At 43.5% G+C, this 20,389-nt stretch overlaps 1 protein-coding gene across 1 annotated transcript in view; it reads left to right on the forward strand.

The window, feature by feature from the left end:
* Positions 1–7,708: 7,708 nt before the first annotated feature.
* Positions 7,709–20,389, forward strand: part of LOC115936647 (corticosteroid-binding globulin) — a 16,366-nt gene continuing 3,685 nt past the window's right edge. The window contains exons 1-3 of the mRNA XM_081829994.1: positions 7,709–7,837; positions 13,387–14,018; positions 19,836–20,106. Coding sequence (XP_081686120.1) covers positions 13,406–14,018; positions 19,836–20,106 — 884 coding nt within the window. The 5' untranslated portion in view covers positions 7,709–7,837; positions 13,387–13,405. The remainder of the gene's footprint in view (positions 7,838–13,386; positions 14,019–19,835; positions 20,107–20,389) is intronic.

Genomic DNA, 20,389 nt, shown 5'->3' on the forward strand with positions numbered 1-20,389 from the left:
ACTGATCAAGAAAAAAAAAAAAAAGCACAAATAACCAAGGTCAGAACTGAAAAATGGACCATTCCATTCCTTTTTAGCATCTGGAACATGCTAAAAAAAAAAAAAATAGTATGAGTATGTTATAAAAACTGTATATACATAAATTTTTAAAGCTAGATTAAATGGAGAATGTTTTAAAATCCTACTTGAATAAATAGGAAATCTGAATAGTTCTCTAACTGAAAGGAATTAAATCCATGTATGAAACATTTCTCACAAAGAAACCTAAACCCAAATGATTTCTCTGGCAGATTCTGCGAAACATTTAAGGAAACAACAACATCAAATTTGCACACTTTTTGTCCAGATTTTAGAGAAACAGAGTACATTTCCCAAATTATTCAATGAGGCTGGCATGACACTGAGACCCAGATGTGGCCAGAGCAGTCGTCAAGGGGCACCTTGCGACTGCTGTGTGTGACACATTGCATTATTTCCACTCATCGACACAATAACCCTCTTAGGCGGGCACAATTCTTCACATCACTTAATGGACGAGAAAATTGAGGTCTGCAGACAGTAAGGGATGTGCCAAAGTCACATAATGAGTAATTGCTGGAGCAACACTGAGGACAGGTCTGACAAATTCCAAAGGTCCTCGCCATTTCTCTTACTGTTTCAATTCTAATCTCCTGCCTCCTCTGACTTCAGGGAAGGTGGGAGGTTAGGAAACTGAGCCTCAGAGAAGTAGGGCAACTTGCCCAAGGTCACAGAACAAGTTGGTGACAGAGCAAGGGGCAGGCTGGGACTGTGCCCCAGAACTTGCCCGCAGCATCCCCTGCTCCTGAGACTTTTTCAAGCTACTGCCAAGTAGGCCACACGTGGACCGCCAGGGGGCGTTCCCATCACCACTCCACACCCCGCCAACCTTCCGGGCCCAGGAATCTGCCCTGCGGAACTCCTACGGATCAAGACTGGAGTACCCAGAACCCCTGCTCTGCTGTGGGACCGGGCAGGGAGGGAACGCATGAAGCCGGAGGCAGCCGAACTCTGTGGTGAGGACTTTGGCTAAGGCACCTGGGTTCAAATTCTGATTCCTGCATGTGCTGGTGTGACTATGGGTAAGCCCTCCAACCTCTCTGCAATTAGCCCAGTCCGGCAAATGGGAATAGCAATAATCATTAGTATTCCTATGCTTTGGAATACATCAGGCACTGTTCTGTGCTCTCTCCACATACTACCTCAGACATTCTTTACAACAACCTAACAGATTCTAGAGACCAGGATCTCTGTTCCTTAGCTCAGGTGTAGAGAGCTGACGTAAGATGCCCGACATCACATAGCTAGCTAGGGTCTGGATTCAAACCCAGTTCCATGCTCTTGACTGCTGTACTCTCCTGCATGATAATAACACCTACCCTGTGGGTTCTGGCCAGGATCAAATAGATCCATACACATTAAACACCAGAGCCAGCACCCAGGCAGGGCTTGCTAAATGCTGGCTCTTGTCCTCCCTGGGTGCCAGACCCCATGCTCAGTGCTTTACACTCAGCTGTGAAACCAGAACAGAGCAAGAATTGGCAGGTGGGAAATCTAAAGGGAAATAAAAGGGGGCCAGCCAATGCAGAAGCTTATCAGTGAATTAATGGCCGCCCCTCTGGGCTGATTTCCTGCCTACCCGGGTGAAGGAGGCCCAGAGAGGATTAGAGACCTGCTTGGTCCAGGAAAAGCCTGAAGGCTGAGCATAGAGGTGGAACAAGTGGGTCCCGCAATGAGGGCCAGCAGGGCTGCAAGACCGGGAGTCACGCAGTTCCCCTGACCTACCACAGCCAAAAGGCAGGCTCTGGGACCAGCAAAGGACATCTCAGGTTAGCCTCTGAAGTCCAAGATTTGGCCCATGCCACCCCCACATTGGCCATCAGTACAGGTTGGCGTCCTGCTTTGCCAACACAGCTCATGATTCCTTGGGTAAACAACCAGTCAGGGCTCAGCAAAGGCCAGCCAAGACTCCTGCCTAGTGAATCTGATCACCATAGGTCCCTGGCTTGATATGACCTGTCCCACACCAGAGCGAGGTCCTGTTTACCTGGAGATGAGATTCCAGGCAACATTGCTTTATCCACAAAGCTACAGAAGTTAGAAGGCCCTGAGCAACACTGCCGGTCCCAGCTTCTGTGGTTGGCAATGTTGGACAAGAGGAACCCAAGCTACACATCTGTGATGGGGTGATTTCATTAGGAGAAGATGGTCATTCTTAGAGGACTCCAGCCAGAAGCTCCTCCTAGGGTTTGGGGTGAACCCTGGAAGACCAGCAGATCTTTCCCGAATGAGACCCAGATGCATCAATGCTGAACCGGGCCTCCTGAACCAGGTAGTCTCACTGACCCGAAGGCCAGGAGCCAGGATCTGGTGCACACAGACCAGCAGTTCAGGGAACACGTGACTAACAAATGGACATCTGACTCAAAAGTGCCTAAGAGAAATGTTCGTTTAGAAAACTCGTTTTTTTCCATTAAGGGGCTCAGGTTTACGGTTAAAGACAAAGTCTTCATGTCAGTCACTAATAGTAGCCAGTATTTTGTAGGCGCCAGTCACTAAGGAGATAATATAACAACAATTTCAGCTCTGGCTCTCCTGATCGAGGCCTGACCACGTGCTCGCTGCTGTGCTAGGCTCACGGACGCATCCAGCCTTCGCCGTGTATGATACATATGTATATGTATTTTCAGAATTCTTTCTCAGTCCATTTTATACACCATGACCCTTTACTCTTAAATACTTCCATGTATATTTTCTAAGAATTGGGGGCACTATTTTTCAGTAAACCTCTCAACTTCAGGAAAGTCACCACTGGTACAACACTTTTCCTCTAACGTCCCGTTCATATTCCAGTCTTGTAGATTGTCTCAGTAATGTCCTTCGTAGCACACATTCCCACAGTTAAGGAGGACGCACTGAGGAAGCCATCAGGGATGACTTGCTGGTCTTTCCGGGGTCACCCCAACCCCGGGAAGAAGCTTCTTGCTGAAGCCCTCCCAGAATCACCGCCTCCTCCTCTGGAATCACACGGTTACAGCTGCCATGCCTCTTCGATCTCCTCCAAGAGGTAACACATTTCGTCTTTTATGAGACTGACACTCTTAAAGAACACAGTCCCTGTTGTCACTAAATGGCCCAGACATATGGGAAAAGATGAATTTGATCCCCACCTCACACAATACACACAAATCAGATCTAGATGGATTGCAGATCTAAATGTGAAAAATAAAGCAACCAAAGGTCCTAAAAAGAAAATATGAGAAAACGGGTTTCACAACATCAGGGGAGGCAAAGGTCTCTGAAACAGGACAGAAGCAGCATTGACTGCAGAATAAATAGAAGGATTGGGCTCCACTGGAACTCTGCACTATGTTCACCAAAAGATTCCATACAGACAGCAAAAAGTCAGGCCCCAAATTTAGAGAAGGTTTTTCGCAATATATTTATCTCTCTTTCCGGCACTCCTACCAACCAATAAGAAAAAGATAATCTGACAGGAAGTCACTTCTCTTCAATCTTACTTAAACAAGGTACTTCTCAAAAGACAATATCCTTGGCTAAGAGGGAGAAACTATATTACCTTTTTAACTCAGAAAGTTCTAGCTCTTGTATATTTAACAAAAATGTTTAAGCTTATCTGGGACCTCCCACATTTTACTCTAAGCAGTAAGAATAAACCAGACCATACCTTCCACACCTGGAAATCTCATCAGCTACCAGCTCATTTGTAACATTTTCCACACTCATGTTACCACAGGTAACAGCATTGCTAAACTTTCTCCCTCTGCATAGTTAAGAGTCCTCTTCTTCCTTCCTATATAGCCTGGTCCCCACTTTCCATTAAGCTCCTAACAACAACCGCCTCAGGGTCATAGGTGTCCACTAACTGTCATTATAAAACGTTTCCAACTCCCATTTGTCAGCTGACCCCAGAACTGCGGCTTCATTCCCTCCTTGTTATTCAGCACCCCACCCACTCCCAGGTATCTAAATCTGTTCTAGGTACTATGGCTTAATAATAAATTATCTAAAATTTTAATAGCTGGAAACAATCATTTATTATGCTCTTGTATTCTGAGGACAGGAATTCAGACAAGGCATGGCGGGAGTGGCTTGTCTCTCCCCATGACGGCTAGGACCTCGGCTGAATGTTTTTTAGAAAAGGGCAACCACCATAATACCAAAACTAGAATAAACATCTTTTGAACCCATAGGAGAAAATTCAATCTTTTCAATGCAAATAAATAAAAGACACAAAAAGGAAAAAACAGATAGTAAATGGAATATATGAAATAAAATGGTATGTCAGTCCTAATACAACAATAATTAAAGATAAATGTAAATAGGTTAATTTTGCCAATTAAAAGACAGAATGTCATTTTTGGATAATAAAAATAAATTCAACCAAATGTATATGTTAGACACTTTTAAAACAAGAAAACATAGTTTGGAAATGAGAGGATGGACTACATCAGGCAAGTGTGAACCAAAACAAAGTTAGGAAAGCAATCTTCTTAGATAAAGTAGAATTTAAGGCAAAATGTATCATATGAAACAGAGATAAAAGAAAAATTAGCAATAGAGCAAGAGGATATAATTATCAAAAGTACATCTGCTTTAACAGCCTCAAAGAACATCAACCAACAACTGATAGAGATAAATGGATGAACAATCGCGATTGGAGATTTTAACATTCTCTGAGAGACAGAAAGATCAAGCAAATAGAGAATCAGCATAGATGTTGAATAAAAAAATAAGTTCAAGCAATTGTACATATACACATATGTATACACATTTATGCATATTGAACAGACACTACCCATTATTTTTAAGAAATCATGGAACATTTATAAAAATAAAGCATATATGATTGCAAAAAATCCTCAATAAGCTCCACACATTCAATATCATATACAGGCATACCTTGTTTTATTGTGCTTCACTCTATCCTGCTTCACAGATATATTGTATTTTTTCAAATTAAAGGTTTCTGGCAATCCTGCATCAAGCAAGTCTGTCGGCACCATTTTTCTAACAACATTCACTCATTTCATATTTCAATGGCACATTTTGGTAATTCTTACTATATTTCAAACTTTTTCATTATTATTATATTTGTTATGGTCATCTCTGATCAGCGATTATGACCTGCAGAAAGTTCAGATGATGTTTAGCATTTTTTAGCAATAAAGTATTTTTTAATTAAGGTATATACATTTTTTTAGACATAATGCTATTGGACACTTAATAGACTACGGTGTAGTGTAAACATAACTTTTATATACACTGGGAAGCCACAAACTTCATTTGACTCACCTTATTGTGAAATTCACTTTATTGTGGTGGTCTGGAACCAAACCAACAACATGTATTAGGTATGCCTTGTAGATAGTATTTGTTGACCAAAGTGAAGTAAAAGTAAATAACACAAGGGGCGCCTGGGTGGCTCAGTTGGTTAAGCGTCTGCCTTTGGCTCAGGTCATGATCGTGAGGTCCGGGGATCGAGCCTCGTGTTGGGCTTCCTGCTGAGTGGGAGTCTGCTTCTCCTTCTCCCTCTGCCTCTCCCCTGCTCGTGCTCTCTCTCTCTGTCTCTCTCTCTCTCTCTCAAATAAATAAATAATCTTAAAAAAAAAAAGTAAATAACAAAAGAGTAGCCTAAGGTTCTAAATACACTAAATGATATATTACTAACTTACCCTGGGGTTAAAAATAAAAGGGAATTAAGGGCGCCTGGGTGGCTCAGATGGTTAAGCATCTGCCTTCGGCTCAGGTCATGATCCCAGGGTCCTGGGATCGAGTCCCTCATCAGGCTCCCTGCTCAGCGGGAAGCCTGCTTCTCCCTCTCCTACTCTCCCTGCTTGTGTTCCCTCTCTCGCTGTGTCTCTCTCTGTCAAATAAATAAATAAAATCTTTAACAAAAAATAAAGGGGAATTAGACACACATCAAAACATGACAATGATAATAGTCAATATCAAAAATTTATGGGGCATCGCTCAGTCAGAAGTTAGATGAAGACTTTTAACTTTAAATACATTTATATGGAGACTGGAAATGTTAAAAAGTAGGAAAGCTAGCTAAGCATTTAACCCAAGAAAATATAAAAAGAACAACAGATTTAAAAAAACAAGGAGTTTGAAAGGATGGTAAAAAGTAAAAATAAAGGAAGAAATCAATAAAAAAATTGATTTTAAAAAACCAGTAAGGATTAAGAAAACTAAACACTAAAAGCTGATCCTTTGAAAAGATTAAATAACTAGACGGATTTCCCTAACAAGACTCATCAAGGGGGGGTGGGGAAGAGAGGAAATATGTAAATAAAATATAGAAACAAAAAAATTACTGATATGACTTAGATTTAAAAATAATAAATTCAGGGGCGCCTGGGTGGCTCAGATGGTTGGGCGTCTGCCTTCAGCTCAGGTCATGATCCCGGGGTCCTGGGATCGAGCCCCACGTCGGGCTCCTGGCTCGGCGAGGAGCCTGCTTCTCCTTCTGCCTCTGCCTCTCTCCCTGCTCATGTTTTCTCTCTCTCTCTCTGTATCTCTGTGTCTCAAATGAATAAATAAAAAAATTTAAAAATAATAATAATAATAATAATAAATTCCTAGATATAAATACCAAAATTGACTTAATAAATAAAAAAACTTTTTTAAAAAGTATTAATAAAACTGAAGTGCCCCCAAAATCTCTAGAACTGGTGCAACTTCTCCTCTTTACTCCTGGAAAGAGCTTCCCTGGAATTAATAATGTTACCAAGCAGCAGAGGGCACAGGACCCTGGCTAGCATTTGCAAGGCCAAATATTCTGCACGCTGTGATCAGGCCAATGATAAGCAATCATGCCCAGAGTCCTTTGGGGGACTGATACGAACAGGGAGAAAAAATGAGTCTCTCAAATAACCAGTTAGAACCAAATAACTTGGAGCTGCAGTGGCCACCTTTGTCCTCAACATACAGGCTAAGGCAGGAAAGCTGAATAAAGAAGAGCTAAGAAAGAATTTTTTTAAAAAGAGACAGAGGGATATGATACCCAACTTGGAACCCCTGGATCCAGCCAAGCCTGAAGCCCTGCCCCCCTTCAGAACTCTCATTCATGAGACCCAATATATATTCTTTTTTTTTTTTTGCTTTAAAAAAGTTTGTTGCCTGTCACTTTCAACCAAAAGAGAACTAATAAATAAAAATGTAGAAAAGACAGAAGGTACTAGACTTTCGAGTAGAACGGTCTTGGATTTGAATCTCAAGGGAAGCTCACCTAAGCCCCATGTGACTCAGTTTCCTTATCTAAACAAAAGTGATAAGCACAGCATCTAATTCGTAATGTCTTTGGAAGATTACATGAGATAATCCGTGGGAAGCACTTGGCTGCTTTTCTTCCACGTCTCTTTCCTACCAGACATTAGACTCATCCCCAGCCCGAGCTTAGCACCTGGTTCTTCACAGGTGCCATGCCACTGGGCCAACTAAGGGCACCTGTGGCTTCCGTGACAGGGGCCTCCTGGCAACCACAAGCACTGATGCAACTCCAGCCTCATTTTGGTATTAAAAAGAAAACTTCAGGGAACTGAAAGCAGAAGAATGCTAACTTGCCACACTGCTGTGTTTGTTCAAATATCCTGGAAAAGAAGCCCATTGGTTAATGTCCGGGGGGAGGGGACAACCGAATGGTGAAGTCCACTGGCCCCCCTCTAACCATTAACCAGCAGGGAAGCTGGCCAACAAGATTTAGCGGTGGTGCCCCGTGGGCTTACTGTACACATACCAGGACCCAGGACAGCCGGGCCGAGCCGGTGGTGGCAGCCTGAGCCCTCTGCAGACCGTGAGTAGCAACTGATCGCTGTCCATCCCTCCTGCTCCTACCCAGCCGCTGAAATGAAGCCATGCGCATCTTGCTTATTGAATTTGTTAAAGGGCATTGAGCATTACAGTAGCCAGCAGTGATCTGGAGCTGGGTAGATGAGCAGTGATATGGGGAGGGTTTTGCAGTCTGTGGGTCACCCATGTGGGTTTGATCTGCCCCGGCCTCCAGCCTTGCAGGGGTTGACACTGAGCCAAGAGCCATTCCCATCCGTCACTGCACCAAGGCTCCTAAGCCCAGCCGAGTAACACAAGAGAGTCTGACAGCAGGGCTGAATGGGTACAAGGCAAGGCCCCTGCTGGGGGATGCAGGCAGGGACAGCTGTGCCCCTTGGCACAGTGGACTGTGCGTGCCCTAGGTTCGCACACACCTACCTCCTTGCTCACCCACCTGGGGTGAGGATACTGCAGATGCAACAGGACTCCCTGCATGACACCATGTGTTCTAAGGCTTAAATGCAGAGGGCCCGAGACACTACCTGGCCCATGGGGGCATTCGTGAAAATAATGAATGCGGTGGGCGTTTACTTTGAGCCTCACTTCAAAAATGAGAGACAGGGAGGGCATACATGAAATGAAATTCATGAAGAATATCGACACTGCATTGTAGCATTGCTGGGTACTTTTTGGAGACCTATTTTCCTCCTATCGCTCTGCTTTCTATAGAGAAAGGCAGAACGGCATGGCACCAGCTCTGAGGCCAGGCTGCGGGGCTTAGAATCTCAGCTCTGAACAGGTTACTCTGACTCCCTGGGCCTCAATTTTCTCATCTATAAAGTGGGCCCAGGATGACCCGCTGCGCGAGGCCACATGGGAAAGCACTCATAACTGCTGTGACTGATGTTCGCAACAATCTCGGGAGGTGGATAGAGTTTTCATCCCTATCTTGGGGGCTTAACACAGAAGGGGATGAGGTGTGAAATCCCAGAGACAACAGGAAGAGGAGGAGAGACCAGAAGAAGTCGTAAGTGGACAAGCCCACCCTGCTCTGGGCTGCACACGGCACCAGGTCCTTTCCCGAGAGGGCTCCCGACAGGTGTGGAGGGGACAGGGCTAGCCGGGATTTCACTGCAGTGTGACGGGGCCGTGACGGGGAAGCACAGACTAGCGATTGGCATCTGAAGTCGGGGGTGGGCAATCTTGTGGGAACTGAGCCTTTCACTGGGGGCGGGGGGGTTGACACTTCCTCCAGGTGGACAGTGTCAGAACTGAGTTACGTTGTAGGATTGTAGTTCATTGCAGAATTGAGTTACATTCTCCACCAGCTGGTGGTGGAGAATTGCTTGGTGTGTGGGAAACCCACATCTCTGGCGTCAGAGTGAAGCGTGGCAATCGTGTGTGAGGAAAGGAGAAACACAGGAGTGTTTTCCGTATTTATACAACCACCTTTTATTTATCCATCCATCCACTGATGGACATTTGGGTTGTTTCCGGTTTTTTGGCTATTGTGAACAATGCGGTCATGAACATTGGAATGTACAAATAACTGCTTGAGTCCCTGTTTCCAATTCTTCTGTGTATTTACTCGGAAGAAGAATCGCTGGATCATAAGGTAATTCTATATTTAATTTTTTGAGGAGCTGCCATTCCCTTTTTTTTCCACATAGCTGGACTGTTCCCACCAGCAAGGTAGTTTCCAGCCCTTCCACATCTGTGCCAACACCTGTTTTCTGTTTTGCTGTTTGTAGTTTGGTTTGGTTTTGTTTTTGAGACAGCCACGCAAATGGGTATGAATTGTATCTCATTGCGGTTTTTTTTTTTTTAACATATATTGTGTTATTTGTTTCAGAGGTACAGATATGTGATTCAACAGTCTTGCACAATTCACAGTGCTCACCATAGCACATACCCTCCCCAATGTCCATCACCCAGCCACCCCAACCCTCCGACCCCCCACCACTCCAGCAACCCTCAGTTTGTTTCCTGAGATTAAGAATTCCTCATATCAGTGAGGTCATATGATACATGTCTTTCTCTAATTGACTTATTTCGCTCAGCATAACACCCTCCAGTTCCATCCACGTCGGTGCAAATGGCTAAAATTAACAAGTCAGGAAACGACAGATGTTGGCGGAGATGCAGAGAAAGGGGAACTCTCCTACACTGTTGGTGGGAATGCAAGCTGGTGCAGCCACTCTGGAAAACAGTATGGAGGTTCCTCAAAAAGTTGAAAATAGAGCTACCCTACGATCCAGCAATTGCACTACTGGGTATTTACCCCAAAGATACAAATGTAGGGATCCGAAGGGGTACATGCACCCCGATGTTTATAGCAACAATGTTCACGATAGCCAAACTGTGGAAAGAGCCAAGATGTCCATTGACAGATGAATGGATAAAGAAGATGTGGTATATATATACAATGGAACATTATGCAGCCATCGAAAGGAATGAGATCTTTTGATTTGAGTTTCCCTGATGACTCTAATGTGAGCATCTTTTCATGTGCCTGTTGGCTATCTGTGTATCTTCTTTTGAAGAAATGTCTACTCAACATCTTTGCCCATTCTTTGAGTTGGATTTTTTTTTATTTTTTTATACTTGAGTTTTATGTAATCTGGATATTAATCCTTTATCAGATATGGGATTTGCAAATATTATCTCCCATCTTGTGGGTTACCTCTATTCTATTGACAGTGTCCTTTAGTGATCAAGAGTTCTTAATTTTAAAGAATCCAATGTGTCTAATTTTCTTTTGTTGTTTGTAGCTTTAATGTCGTGTCCAAGAAATCATTCTTTTTGATGCTATTATAAATAGCATAACTGTTAATTTACTTTTCAGTTTGTTCATTGTTAGTATATGGAAACAGAACCGATGTGTGTGTGTGTGTGTGTGTGTGTGTGTGTGCTGGTTTTGTAGCCTGCTACTTTGCTTAATTCATTTCTTAGTTCCAGCAGGGTTTTTATGGAATCTTTAGGGTTTTCTACATGTGGCTGTGATGTTGATCAGGTTGCCTATGGACAGAGGTAATTTTACTCCTTCCTTTCGAATTTAGATGCCTTTTATTTCTTTTTCTTGCCTAATTTCTCTAGCTAGGACAGCCAGTGCTGTGTTAAATAGAAGAGGCAAAAGTAAGCATCCTGCCTTGTTCTGAATCTTAGATGAAAAGCTTTCAATTTTTCACCATTACATCAGCTGTGGGCTTTTCACATATTTTTTTTATATTGAAGTAGTTTCCTTTTAGTCTTAGTTTGTTTAGTGTTTTTATCTTGAAAAGGTGTGTTGAATTATGCCAAATGCCTTTTCTGCATCAAGTGAGATGATCATGGTCTTTTTTCCCTTCATCCTGTTAATGTAGTATAGCACGTTGCTTGAGTTTTTTATGTACAACCATCCTTGCATTCCAGAAATAAACCCCACTTGGTCATGCTGTATAATCATGCTTTTAATATGCTGATGAATTCTATTTGCTAGTATTTTGTTGAGGATTTTTGCATCAATGTTCATAAGCAATATTCATCTGTACGTTTCTGTCCTTATAATATCTTTGTCTGGCTTTGGTGTCAGGGCAATGAATGAGTTAGGAAGTGTTCCCTCCACTTTGGTTTTTTTGGAAGGAAGATTCGTGTGAATTCTTTAATGTTTGGTAGAGTTCAACGGTAAAGCCATTTGGTCCAGGCCTTTCTTTGTTGGGTTTTCAATTACTGATTCAATTTTCTTACTACATACAGGTCTATTCAGATTTTCCATTTCTTGTGATTCAGTCTTGGTATGTTTTGCGTTTCCAGAATTTTTTTTTTAATTTTATCTAGGCTATCCAGTTTGTTGGTGTGTAATTTTTTCATAATATTTTCTTATAATTATTTTTTTAATTAATTTATTTTTATTTTAGAGAGGGGGGAGGGGGAGACAGAGAGATAGAATCTCAAGCAGACTCCCCACTGAGCACAGAGCCTAATGTGGGGCTCAGTCCCAGGACCCTGAGATCAAAACCTGAACCAAACTCAAGAGTCAGACATTTAACTGACTGAGCCACCCAAGCGCCTCTCTTATAATTCTTTTTATTTCTGTAGAATTGGCAGTAAAGTCCCCATTTTCATTTCTGATTTTAGTAATTTGAGACTTCTCTTTTTTCTTACTCAGTTTAGCTAAAGGTTTGTCAATTTTGTTCATCTTTTTGAAGACCATATTATATTAATTATATATCATTATACTATATTATACTATATCAATTAGATATATTATATTTTGGTTTCATTGATTTTCTCTGTTTTTCTATTCTCTATTTTATATATCTGTGCTCTAATCTTTATTGTTTCCTTCCTTCTGCTACCCCACTCTCTTTTGATGACTATTTATATGGAATATCTTTTCCCATCCTTCCACTTTCATATTGATGTCTTTGGATCTAAAATGTGTCACTTATAGTCAGTGTATAGTTGGATCATTTTTTAAATCCATTCTGCCAATCTCTGTCTTTTGATTGGGGAATTTTATCCATTTACATTTAAAGTAATTGCTAATAAAGAAGGACTTCTGCCATTTCCTATTTGTTTTCTATATGCCTTATAGGTTTTTTTCATCCCTCATTTCCTGCATTACTATCTTCTTTTATGTTCAGTGGATTTTTTTTGTAGTGAAACATTTTAATTCCCTTCTTGCTTCCTTTTGCACATACTCTATAACTATTTTCTTTCTGGTTACCATGGAAATTACATTTAACACCCTAAAGTTATAACACTCTCATTCAAATTTATGCCAGCTTAAGTTCAATAGCATACAAAAGCCCTGCACCTATGTAGCTCTGTCCCCACATTCTTTCAGTTATTTAAGTCACAAATTCATTGTGTATCCAAAAACAGAGACTAATAATTGCTTTTCATGGATTAGTCTTTCAAATCATATCAGAAATAGAAAGTGGAGTTACCAAGCAAGATTACAATAATACGAGTTTTTCTAATGGCTCATATATTTACCTTTACCGGAGATTTTTATTTCTTCATATAGATTGTATTTACTCTCTAGTGTCCTTTCATTTCAGCCAGAAGGACTCCCTTTAGCATTTCTTGCAGGGGAGGCCTTGTGGTAATAAACTCCCTCTGCTTTTGCTTTATCTGGGAATGTCTAGGATTTCTCCCTCATTTTTCAAGGATGATTTTGCCAGATCCAGGATTCCTGGTTGACAGTTTTTTTCTTTCAGTTCTTTGAGTGTATCAACTGGTTGGATATTTAACCTTTCTGGGCCCCCATTTCTGCCTACCTCAAATCATAATAATAATACCTACTTTATTAGTTTGTTGGTGAGGATTAGATGAGAAAATATAGGCAAAACACATAGGTCAGTATTGGGCATCTGTTAGGTACTTGATAAATCATAGCAGGGATAATCATACTTTCAGATGAGGAATTTGAGGCCCAGAGTCCTGACTTGTCCCAGGTCACAGAGCCAATGTGGAGGAAGGAACTGAGGCTTGAATGGGGTCCTCCATGGGGTCTTCTGCCTACCATTTCACCATGCCCCACTGCCTTGGAGGCCCTACATTATCTAATGAGAATTCCTGATTTTGCAGGTCCCGACCATCCTGGACAATGCTGCTTGCCCTAGGCACCTATTTCCTCTGGCTTTTCACCAGTGACCTCTGGGCCGTTCAGGCTAAGGACCCAGATACTGACGTGAGCACAAGGAGCCTTCACCGGGACTTGGCTCCAAAGAACATTGACTTTGCCTTTACCCTGTATAAGCATCTAGTGGCTTCAGCTCCTGGCAAGGATGTCTTCATCTCCCCTGTGAGCATCTCCATGGCCTTAGCTATATTATCTCTGGGTGCCTGTGGCCACACACGGGTCCAGCTTCTCCAAGGCCTGGGCTTCAACCTCACCAAGATGCCTGAAGCTGAGATCCACCAGGGCTTTCGGCACCTCCACCACCTCTTCAAGAAGGAGTCAGAAACCATGTTGGAAATGGCTATGGGTAATGCCTTGTTCCTTGACCGCAGCCTGGAGCTTCTGGAGTCATTCTCAGCAGACACCAAGCACTATTATGAGTTGGAGGCCTTGGCTACAGATTTCAAGGATGGGGCTGGAGCCAGCAGACAAATCAATGAGTATATCAAAAATAAGACACAAGGGAAAATTGTGGACTTTCTATCAAAGCTGGATAGTTCAGCCATGCTCATCCTGGTCAACTACATCTTCTTCAAAGGTACCCCCCTACACCCCATTACCAAGAATAGCAAGAGCCATCAAAATCCAGGGTGCATTCTTGGGCAAAGCCTTTGATGTTACAAAGCACATTTTCATCTGTGAATCTCCATCTTCACCATAATCCTACTAGGAAGGTAGACTACATCATCTTACAAGTGATCAAAATGACACCCCAAAGAATTGAGCAACTTGCCCAGGCTCTTGTAGGTTCTTTTGAGGCTCAAATATGTAATCATGAACAGATTGGCTGCCTCATGGTCTACAAATATTGGCCAAGTGCTGGCTGTGAGTCAGGCACTGGGCCAGGGGCTGGAAGCACAGCCTAGAACCAGATAGACACAGCCCTGCCCCCCAGGAACTCCCCCCAGATGGCCCCTATGCCACACACTTCCCCAGCACTCACAGCCAGCTCTGACCAAGTCCCATCTTAGTCAAACTTCGGCCTGTCCTCACCAATTCAGAGCAGGGTCTTCCAAAGATCTTTTTCATAAAAATCACCATGGCAACTTGTTAAAATTATAGACTCCAGAGCCCATGCCAGACCTACTGAAGCAAAGCTTCTGCAAGAAAGTCCTAGAATTTGTATTTTTAACAAGCACTCCCCCATCATTGTTATGAACAGACAATTTGGAGATACATTGTCCTTGAGAAGAAATCTACACTCCTTAGTTTATAGCACTGGTTCTGTACCCAGGGTTATCTTCACCCCCTTCTACTCTCTGGGACACTTGGCAATGTCTAGAGATATTTTGGGTTGTCACAATTGAGGGTGGGGTGGGGTGTGTTCCTGGCATCTAGTAAGTAGAGGCTAAGGAGGCTGCCAAACAGGACAGCCCCCACAATGATATCTGCTCCAAAATGGCTATCATCCAAGGCTGAGATACCCTGGCCTAGAGTCATCTGCTTCTCTGTCCTTTCCAGCCTCATGTCTCAACATTTTCCCTCCTCCAAGTTCCCAACACACAGCACACTCACACACACACACACACACACACACACTCACAATGTCCAACTACACTGAATTCCTTCTAGGTCCTTGAGCATGACTATCCTCGGGGAAGCCTGAATTAGTTCCCCATGGCTGCTATAACAAATTCACACAAACATGGTGGCTTAAAACAATTCAGATTTATTATCTTACAATTCTGGAGGTTAGAAGTCCAAAATGGGTCACGCTGGGTTAAAGTCAAAGTGTTGGCAGGGTGTATTCCTTCCAGAGGCTCTAAGGGAGAACCCGTTCCTTGCCTTTCCCAGCTTCTGGAAGCCACCTGTGTTCCTTGGCTTGTGGCCCTTTCCTTCTTAAAGCCAGTGATCACATCCCCATGACCTCTCTTCTGACTGCCCCTCCTGTTTTCCTCTTCCACTTTTAAGGAAACTCTTGTGATGACACGGGAACCCACCTGGATAATCCAGAATAATCTCATCTCCAGGTCACTTGTTTAGCAACCTTAATGTCCTCTTGCCATGTAACATAACATATTCACAGGTTCTGTGAATTGGTAAATGGACATATTTAGGGAGCCATTCTGCCTGCCACAAAACCCGTACTCTTTCTGTCCCCTGAGGCCTCCCTCAACTAGTCTGTGTCTAAAACTTCCCACTCTTCAAATCTTGGCTTTAAAGTTACGTCCTCCATGAAGCCTCCCCTGATTGTCTCAGGGAAATCCTTGCTTCTCATATGTACCCGCTACAGTCTTCCCACACCTCATTTTAACAACCTTGTAACCCTAGACCAAAGTGGTTCGGTTTCAGTTAAACAGTCATAGTCAAAGAAGTGCAAGTGAAAGAGAAAAAAAAAAAGTCATGACATTTAACATGTATCTCTCAGCAACATTAAAGCTCATCCAGATCATAATCTCCAGAAAGAATCCCCACACACCCTTTTTCTTCTCCCCAGCTTCTACTCAGGGCCTCCCATTAGCCAACTGCACCCCCCCACCCAGCTCTTTGTTACCTGGACAGACTTACCATCTTGGTGAGCCCCCCTCCTGCCATCATCCTCTTCACAAGTCTGGGAATCCACCTCGCAGTTGCCTCCCTCCTTGGAGGGTGTGAGGCTGACCAGGCAAAAACAGCATGTTTTCCCTCCACCTTCACTGAGACATAATTGACTTATAACATTGCATGAGTTTAAGATGTACAGGGTGATGATTTGATATATATGTATATTGCAAAATGATTACCAAAATAAGGTGAGTTAACACATAGTTACCTTTGTGTGTGTGTGGTGAGAATTCATTAGCTGTGCTCTCTTAGCGACTTTCAGGGATAGAACACAGTGTTGCTAACTGAAGTTACCATGCTGTACATTAGATCCCCACAACTACTTCATCTTATAACTGAAGTTTGTAACTTTTGACCACTTCACCCATTTCTCCCAACCTCCTGCTCCTGACAAACCATCATTCTACTCTGTTTTTATGAGTTCTAGATTTTAGATTCTACATGTAAGTGAGATTGTACAGTATCTGTCTTTCTCTGACTCATTGCCCTTAGGATAATGCCTTCAAGGTTCATCCATATTGTCCAAATCGCAGGTTTTCCTTCTTGTTTATGGTTGAATAATATTCCATCGTGCTTGCACATGCACACACCACATTTTCTTTATCCATCCATCCATAATTGGACACTCAAGTTCCTTCCACATCTTGGTTATTGTTAATAATGGACATAGGAGTACAGTTACCTCTTTGAGACTGTGAGTGCATTTCCTTCTGATATATTGCCAAGAGTGGGATTGTTGGATCATATGGAATTTCTATTTTTAATTTTTTGAGGAACTGCACACATTAAGTTGCCTGCACTAATTTACATTCCCACCAACAGTGCAGGAGGGTCTCTTCTCTCCACATCCTTGCCAACACTTACTACCTCTTATCTTTTTGATACTAGCCATCACATAGGTGTGAGGTGATAAATTACTGTGGTTTTGATTTCCCTGATGACTAATGATGTTGAGCACCTTTTCATGCACCTGTTGGCCATTTGTATGTCTTCTTTGAAAAGAAAAAAAAAGTCTGTTCAAGTTCTCAGCCCATTTTTTAATTGAATTACTTGGGGATTTTTTTGCTATTGAGTTATATGAGCTCCTTATGTATTTCGGATATTAACCCAACATACAGTCTGCAAATATCTTCTCCTATTCTATAGGTTGCCTTTCATTTTGTTGATTGTGTCTTTTGCTGTGTAGAAGCTTTTGAGTTTGATGTGTCCCTCTTGTTTATTTCTTTTTGTTGCTTATACTTCTGGAGTCACATCCAAAAAATCATCACCAAAGCCAATGTCAAAGAGCTTCTTTTTCCCTATGCTTTCTTCTAGGAGCTTTATGGTTTCAGATCTTACGTTTAAGTCTTTAATCCACTTTGAGTTAACTTTTGCAAGTGGTGTAAGGTAAGGGTCCAGTTTCATTCTTTTGCATAAATATCCAGTTTTCTTAACACCATTTATTAAAGAGACTTTTTCCCATTGAGTAGTTTTGGCTCCCTTGTCAAATATTAGTTGACCATATGTGCAAGGTTTATTTCTCAACTTTCAATGCTGCTCCATTGGTCTCTGTGTCTGTTTTTATGCCATACTCTTTTGATTACTATAGCTTTATAATATAGTTTGAAATCGGGAAGCATGATGCCTCTAGCTTTGTTCTTTCTCAAGATTGCTTTGGCTACATTTTTTTTCCATACAAAAGGCAGCATTCTTTACACTTACATGAGAGGGTCAAGGAGTCTGAGAATGTTTGCCCAGAAACGTTTCTGGGTGACAGGGCTGTGTGCTGCCTTATACACAGATTTTCTGGGACACAGAAAAACTAATTGGCAAGCCCCTCTTTAAGCTGGGGATACCCTGTCATATTTCCAGCAGGCCAGCATAATAAATAGCAATGAATGGTGACATAGCCACTAAGCTTCGGACACGTAAAGTGTCCTGGCATGTTCCTTCCTTACTTAGTGAACTATCTTAACAGTCTTCCTATTTTTGGGGGGGGGTGGTTTTCTACAGGACTCATCCTTGCTCTCTCCAATTTGCCCCCATAAATTCTTAAGTTTCCCTACCATGAGTTCACCTGGCCTGAGAATTTTTTTTTTAAAGATTTTATTTATTTATTTGAGAGAGAGAGAATGAGAGAGACAGAACACATGAGAGGGGGGAGGGTCAGAGGCAGAAGCAGGCTCCCCGCCGAGCAGGGAGCCCGATGCGGGACTCGATCCAGGGACTCCAGGACCATGACCTGAGCCGAAGGCAGTTGCCCAACCAACTGAGCCACCCAGGAGCCCCTTGGCCTGAGAATTTTCAAGAAGAAATCCCTTAAAGTAGAGGTTAGATCCCATTCTGTATTTTGTTTTGTGCAAACTGGATATGTTATGTTTGCTTCTAGAAAAGAAATACTCAGGAGAAAGCAAACAGCAAACTTTTAAGGATGAAAAACCTAACACTGAAAAATGGTCACTTTTTTTTGCTGTGAATTGGACAAGTTAGCCACAAAACACCGCTGCCTTCAGTCCAGGGGAACCCAGGCCTCCTCTGGAGGATGGTTTGAGAACCTTCCAATGATCTCACCTGCTGTGAGACAGCCAGACTGTGACATCACAGTCATCTGGGATGGAGCAGGCACGGCTTCGGTGTCTCCAGGCTCCGCATCCGCAGCCCTTTCCCTCCATCCTCCCATCTCTCCCTACTGCCTCCCTTAGGAGCCCTTACGGGAGGTGGGGGAGTTGAGGCTGGCTCAGAACAAGAGTTCTGGCCTCGGGGTCCATAGATCCTGCAGGCAGTGGGGATGGAGAAGGGTCTGCCTGGAGCTCTGTGCCAACCACCCTCAGGCAGCCTCAGTTGGGAAACAGAGACTTCACAAGGGATCCCAGGCTTAAGGTCAAAACAGCCAAGACACCCGGGGACCCCTGGACGCAAGGTCCTCAGTCACCTTGTGACCTGAGGAGTTAATCTAGAGAATCGGAGGCCCTGGTGAGATCAACCCATGTCTTCAAACATCCAAAATTCTGTCATCTGTGAGAGGACTCGCAGTTGCTTGGAATAAGCCCAGAGGAGCCGAAGAGGCTCAGCAGATGGGCCTCATGATCAGTTAGGCTTTGGCTCTAAGGAACAATATTCCTCCCATGAGAGCTGACCAGTGGTGAAAGCCTGGTCTGTGAAGGTAGTGAGCTCCCTATCACCAGGCAGGCAAAGAGGCTGTGTGATGTCATCGTGGAGCATGGGGGAAAGATTCAAGTCCAGTTGTGGGTGGGACCATGTGACCTTGAAGGCATCTTCTCATCCTGACTTTGCCTCCAGGAAATGTGGTGTGGCCCTCGGGGCCACACGGGAGGTTAGGAGCCTCCCTCAGGGGAGTGAACACAATCCACTGGGCAGCCATGCCGCCTGCTAGACTTCTGTGGCCAGAAGTCAAGACGTGGGCATGGAATGGGTTGTCCGTTTCTCCAAACCTCCCCCACCCTGATCTTGAATTTGCAGCCCAAGTTCCATTCAGCACCATTTCCAGAGCCCTCCTGTCCAGGGGGTAAGGCAAAGTCTGGTTCACTGAATTCTACCCCCAAATCCAAGAGCATTCTCCTTTGTCTCCCTCCTTCTGTTTTAGAGGCTCAGAAACTGAGTTAATCCTCAATCCAGTTCAAGAAGTGGAAGACAGAACAGGCTTTAAACTGCTGGGCATTTCACAACTTCCCAGAGAATTCTAGCCACTCTGCGGGGACCTTCCAGGGAGCGGCCACCATGACACCTGCTTAGCGCTCTGCTGCCCCCAAACTGTGTTTTCCTCCGGCTCTCACAGGCCTGTCTCCCGCCTCCCCCTTCCCTCCCTTCCCAGGCACATGGGAACACCCCTTCAACCCCGAGAGCACCAGGGAGGAGAACTTCTACGTGAACAAGACCACCGTGGTAAGAGTGCCCATGATGTTCCAGTCGAGCACTATCAAGTACCTTCACGACCGGGTGCTCCCCTGCCAGGTGGTCCAGCTGGAGTACATAGGCAACGGGACCGTCTTCTTCATCCTCCCAGATGAGGGGAAGATGGACATGGTCATCGCCGCGCTGAGCCGGGACACCATTCAGAGGTGGTCTGAGTCCATGATCACGGGGTAAGTCCTTGTCCTTCTCCCCCTACACTCACGCTGCAGGGCTCATTGTTTTCTTCTGCTGGGTCCCCAAAGACCTGAGGCTCTCTGACCAAGAAGTCAGCCCTGTTTATCTCTGTCCACTGACACTGAGATACTTTAGGGCATTCCACAAAACGAGGTCCGTTTGTGCCTCGGAAACAGCACAAAACCTATGAATGGTTCTTAAGTCACTCAGGGATGTAGCTCTTCTTCAAGCAATCAGTCCATCAGTAAATAAGTAAGAAAGGAAAAACATAAGTAGGTA

Source organism: Leptonychotes weddellii, chromosome 9 (genome assembly GCF_054177405.1).
Source record: "Leptonychotes weddellii isolate Sample4059 chromosome 9, ASM5417740v2, whole genome shotgun sequence".
Taxonomy (NCBI): domain Eukaryota; kingdom Metazoa; phylum Chordata; class Mammalia; order Carnivora; family Phocidae; genus Leptonychotes; species Leptonychotes weddellii.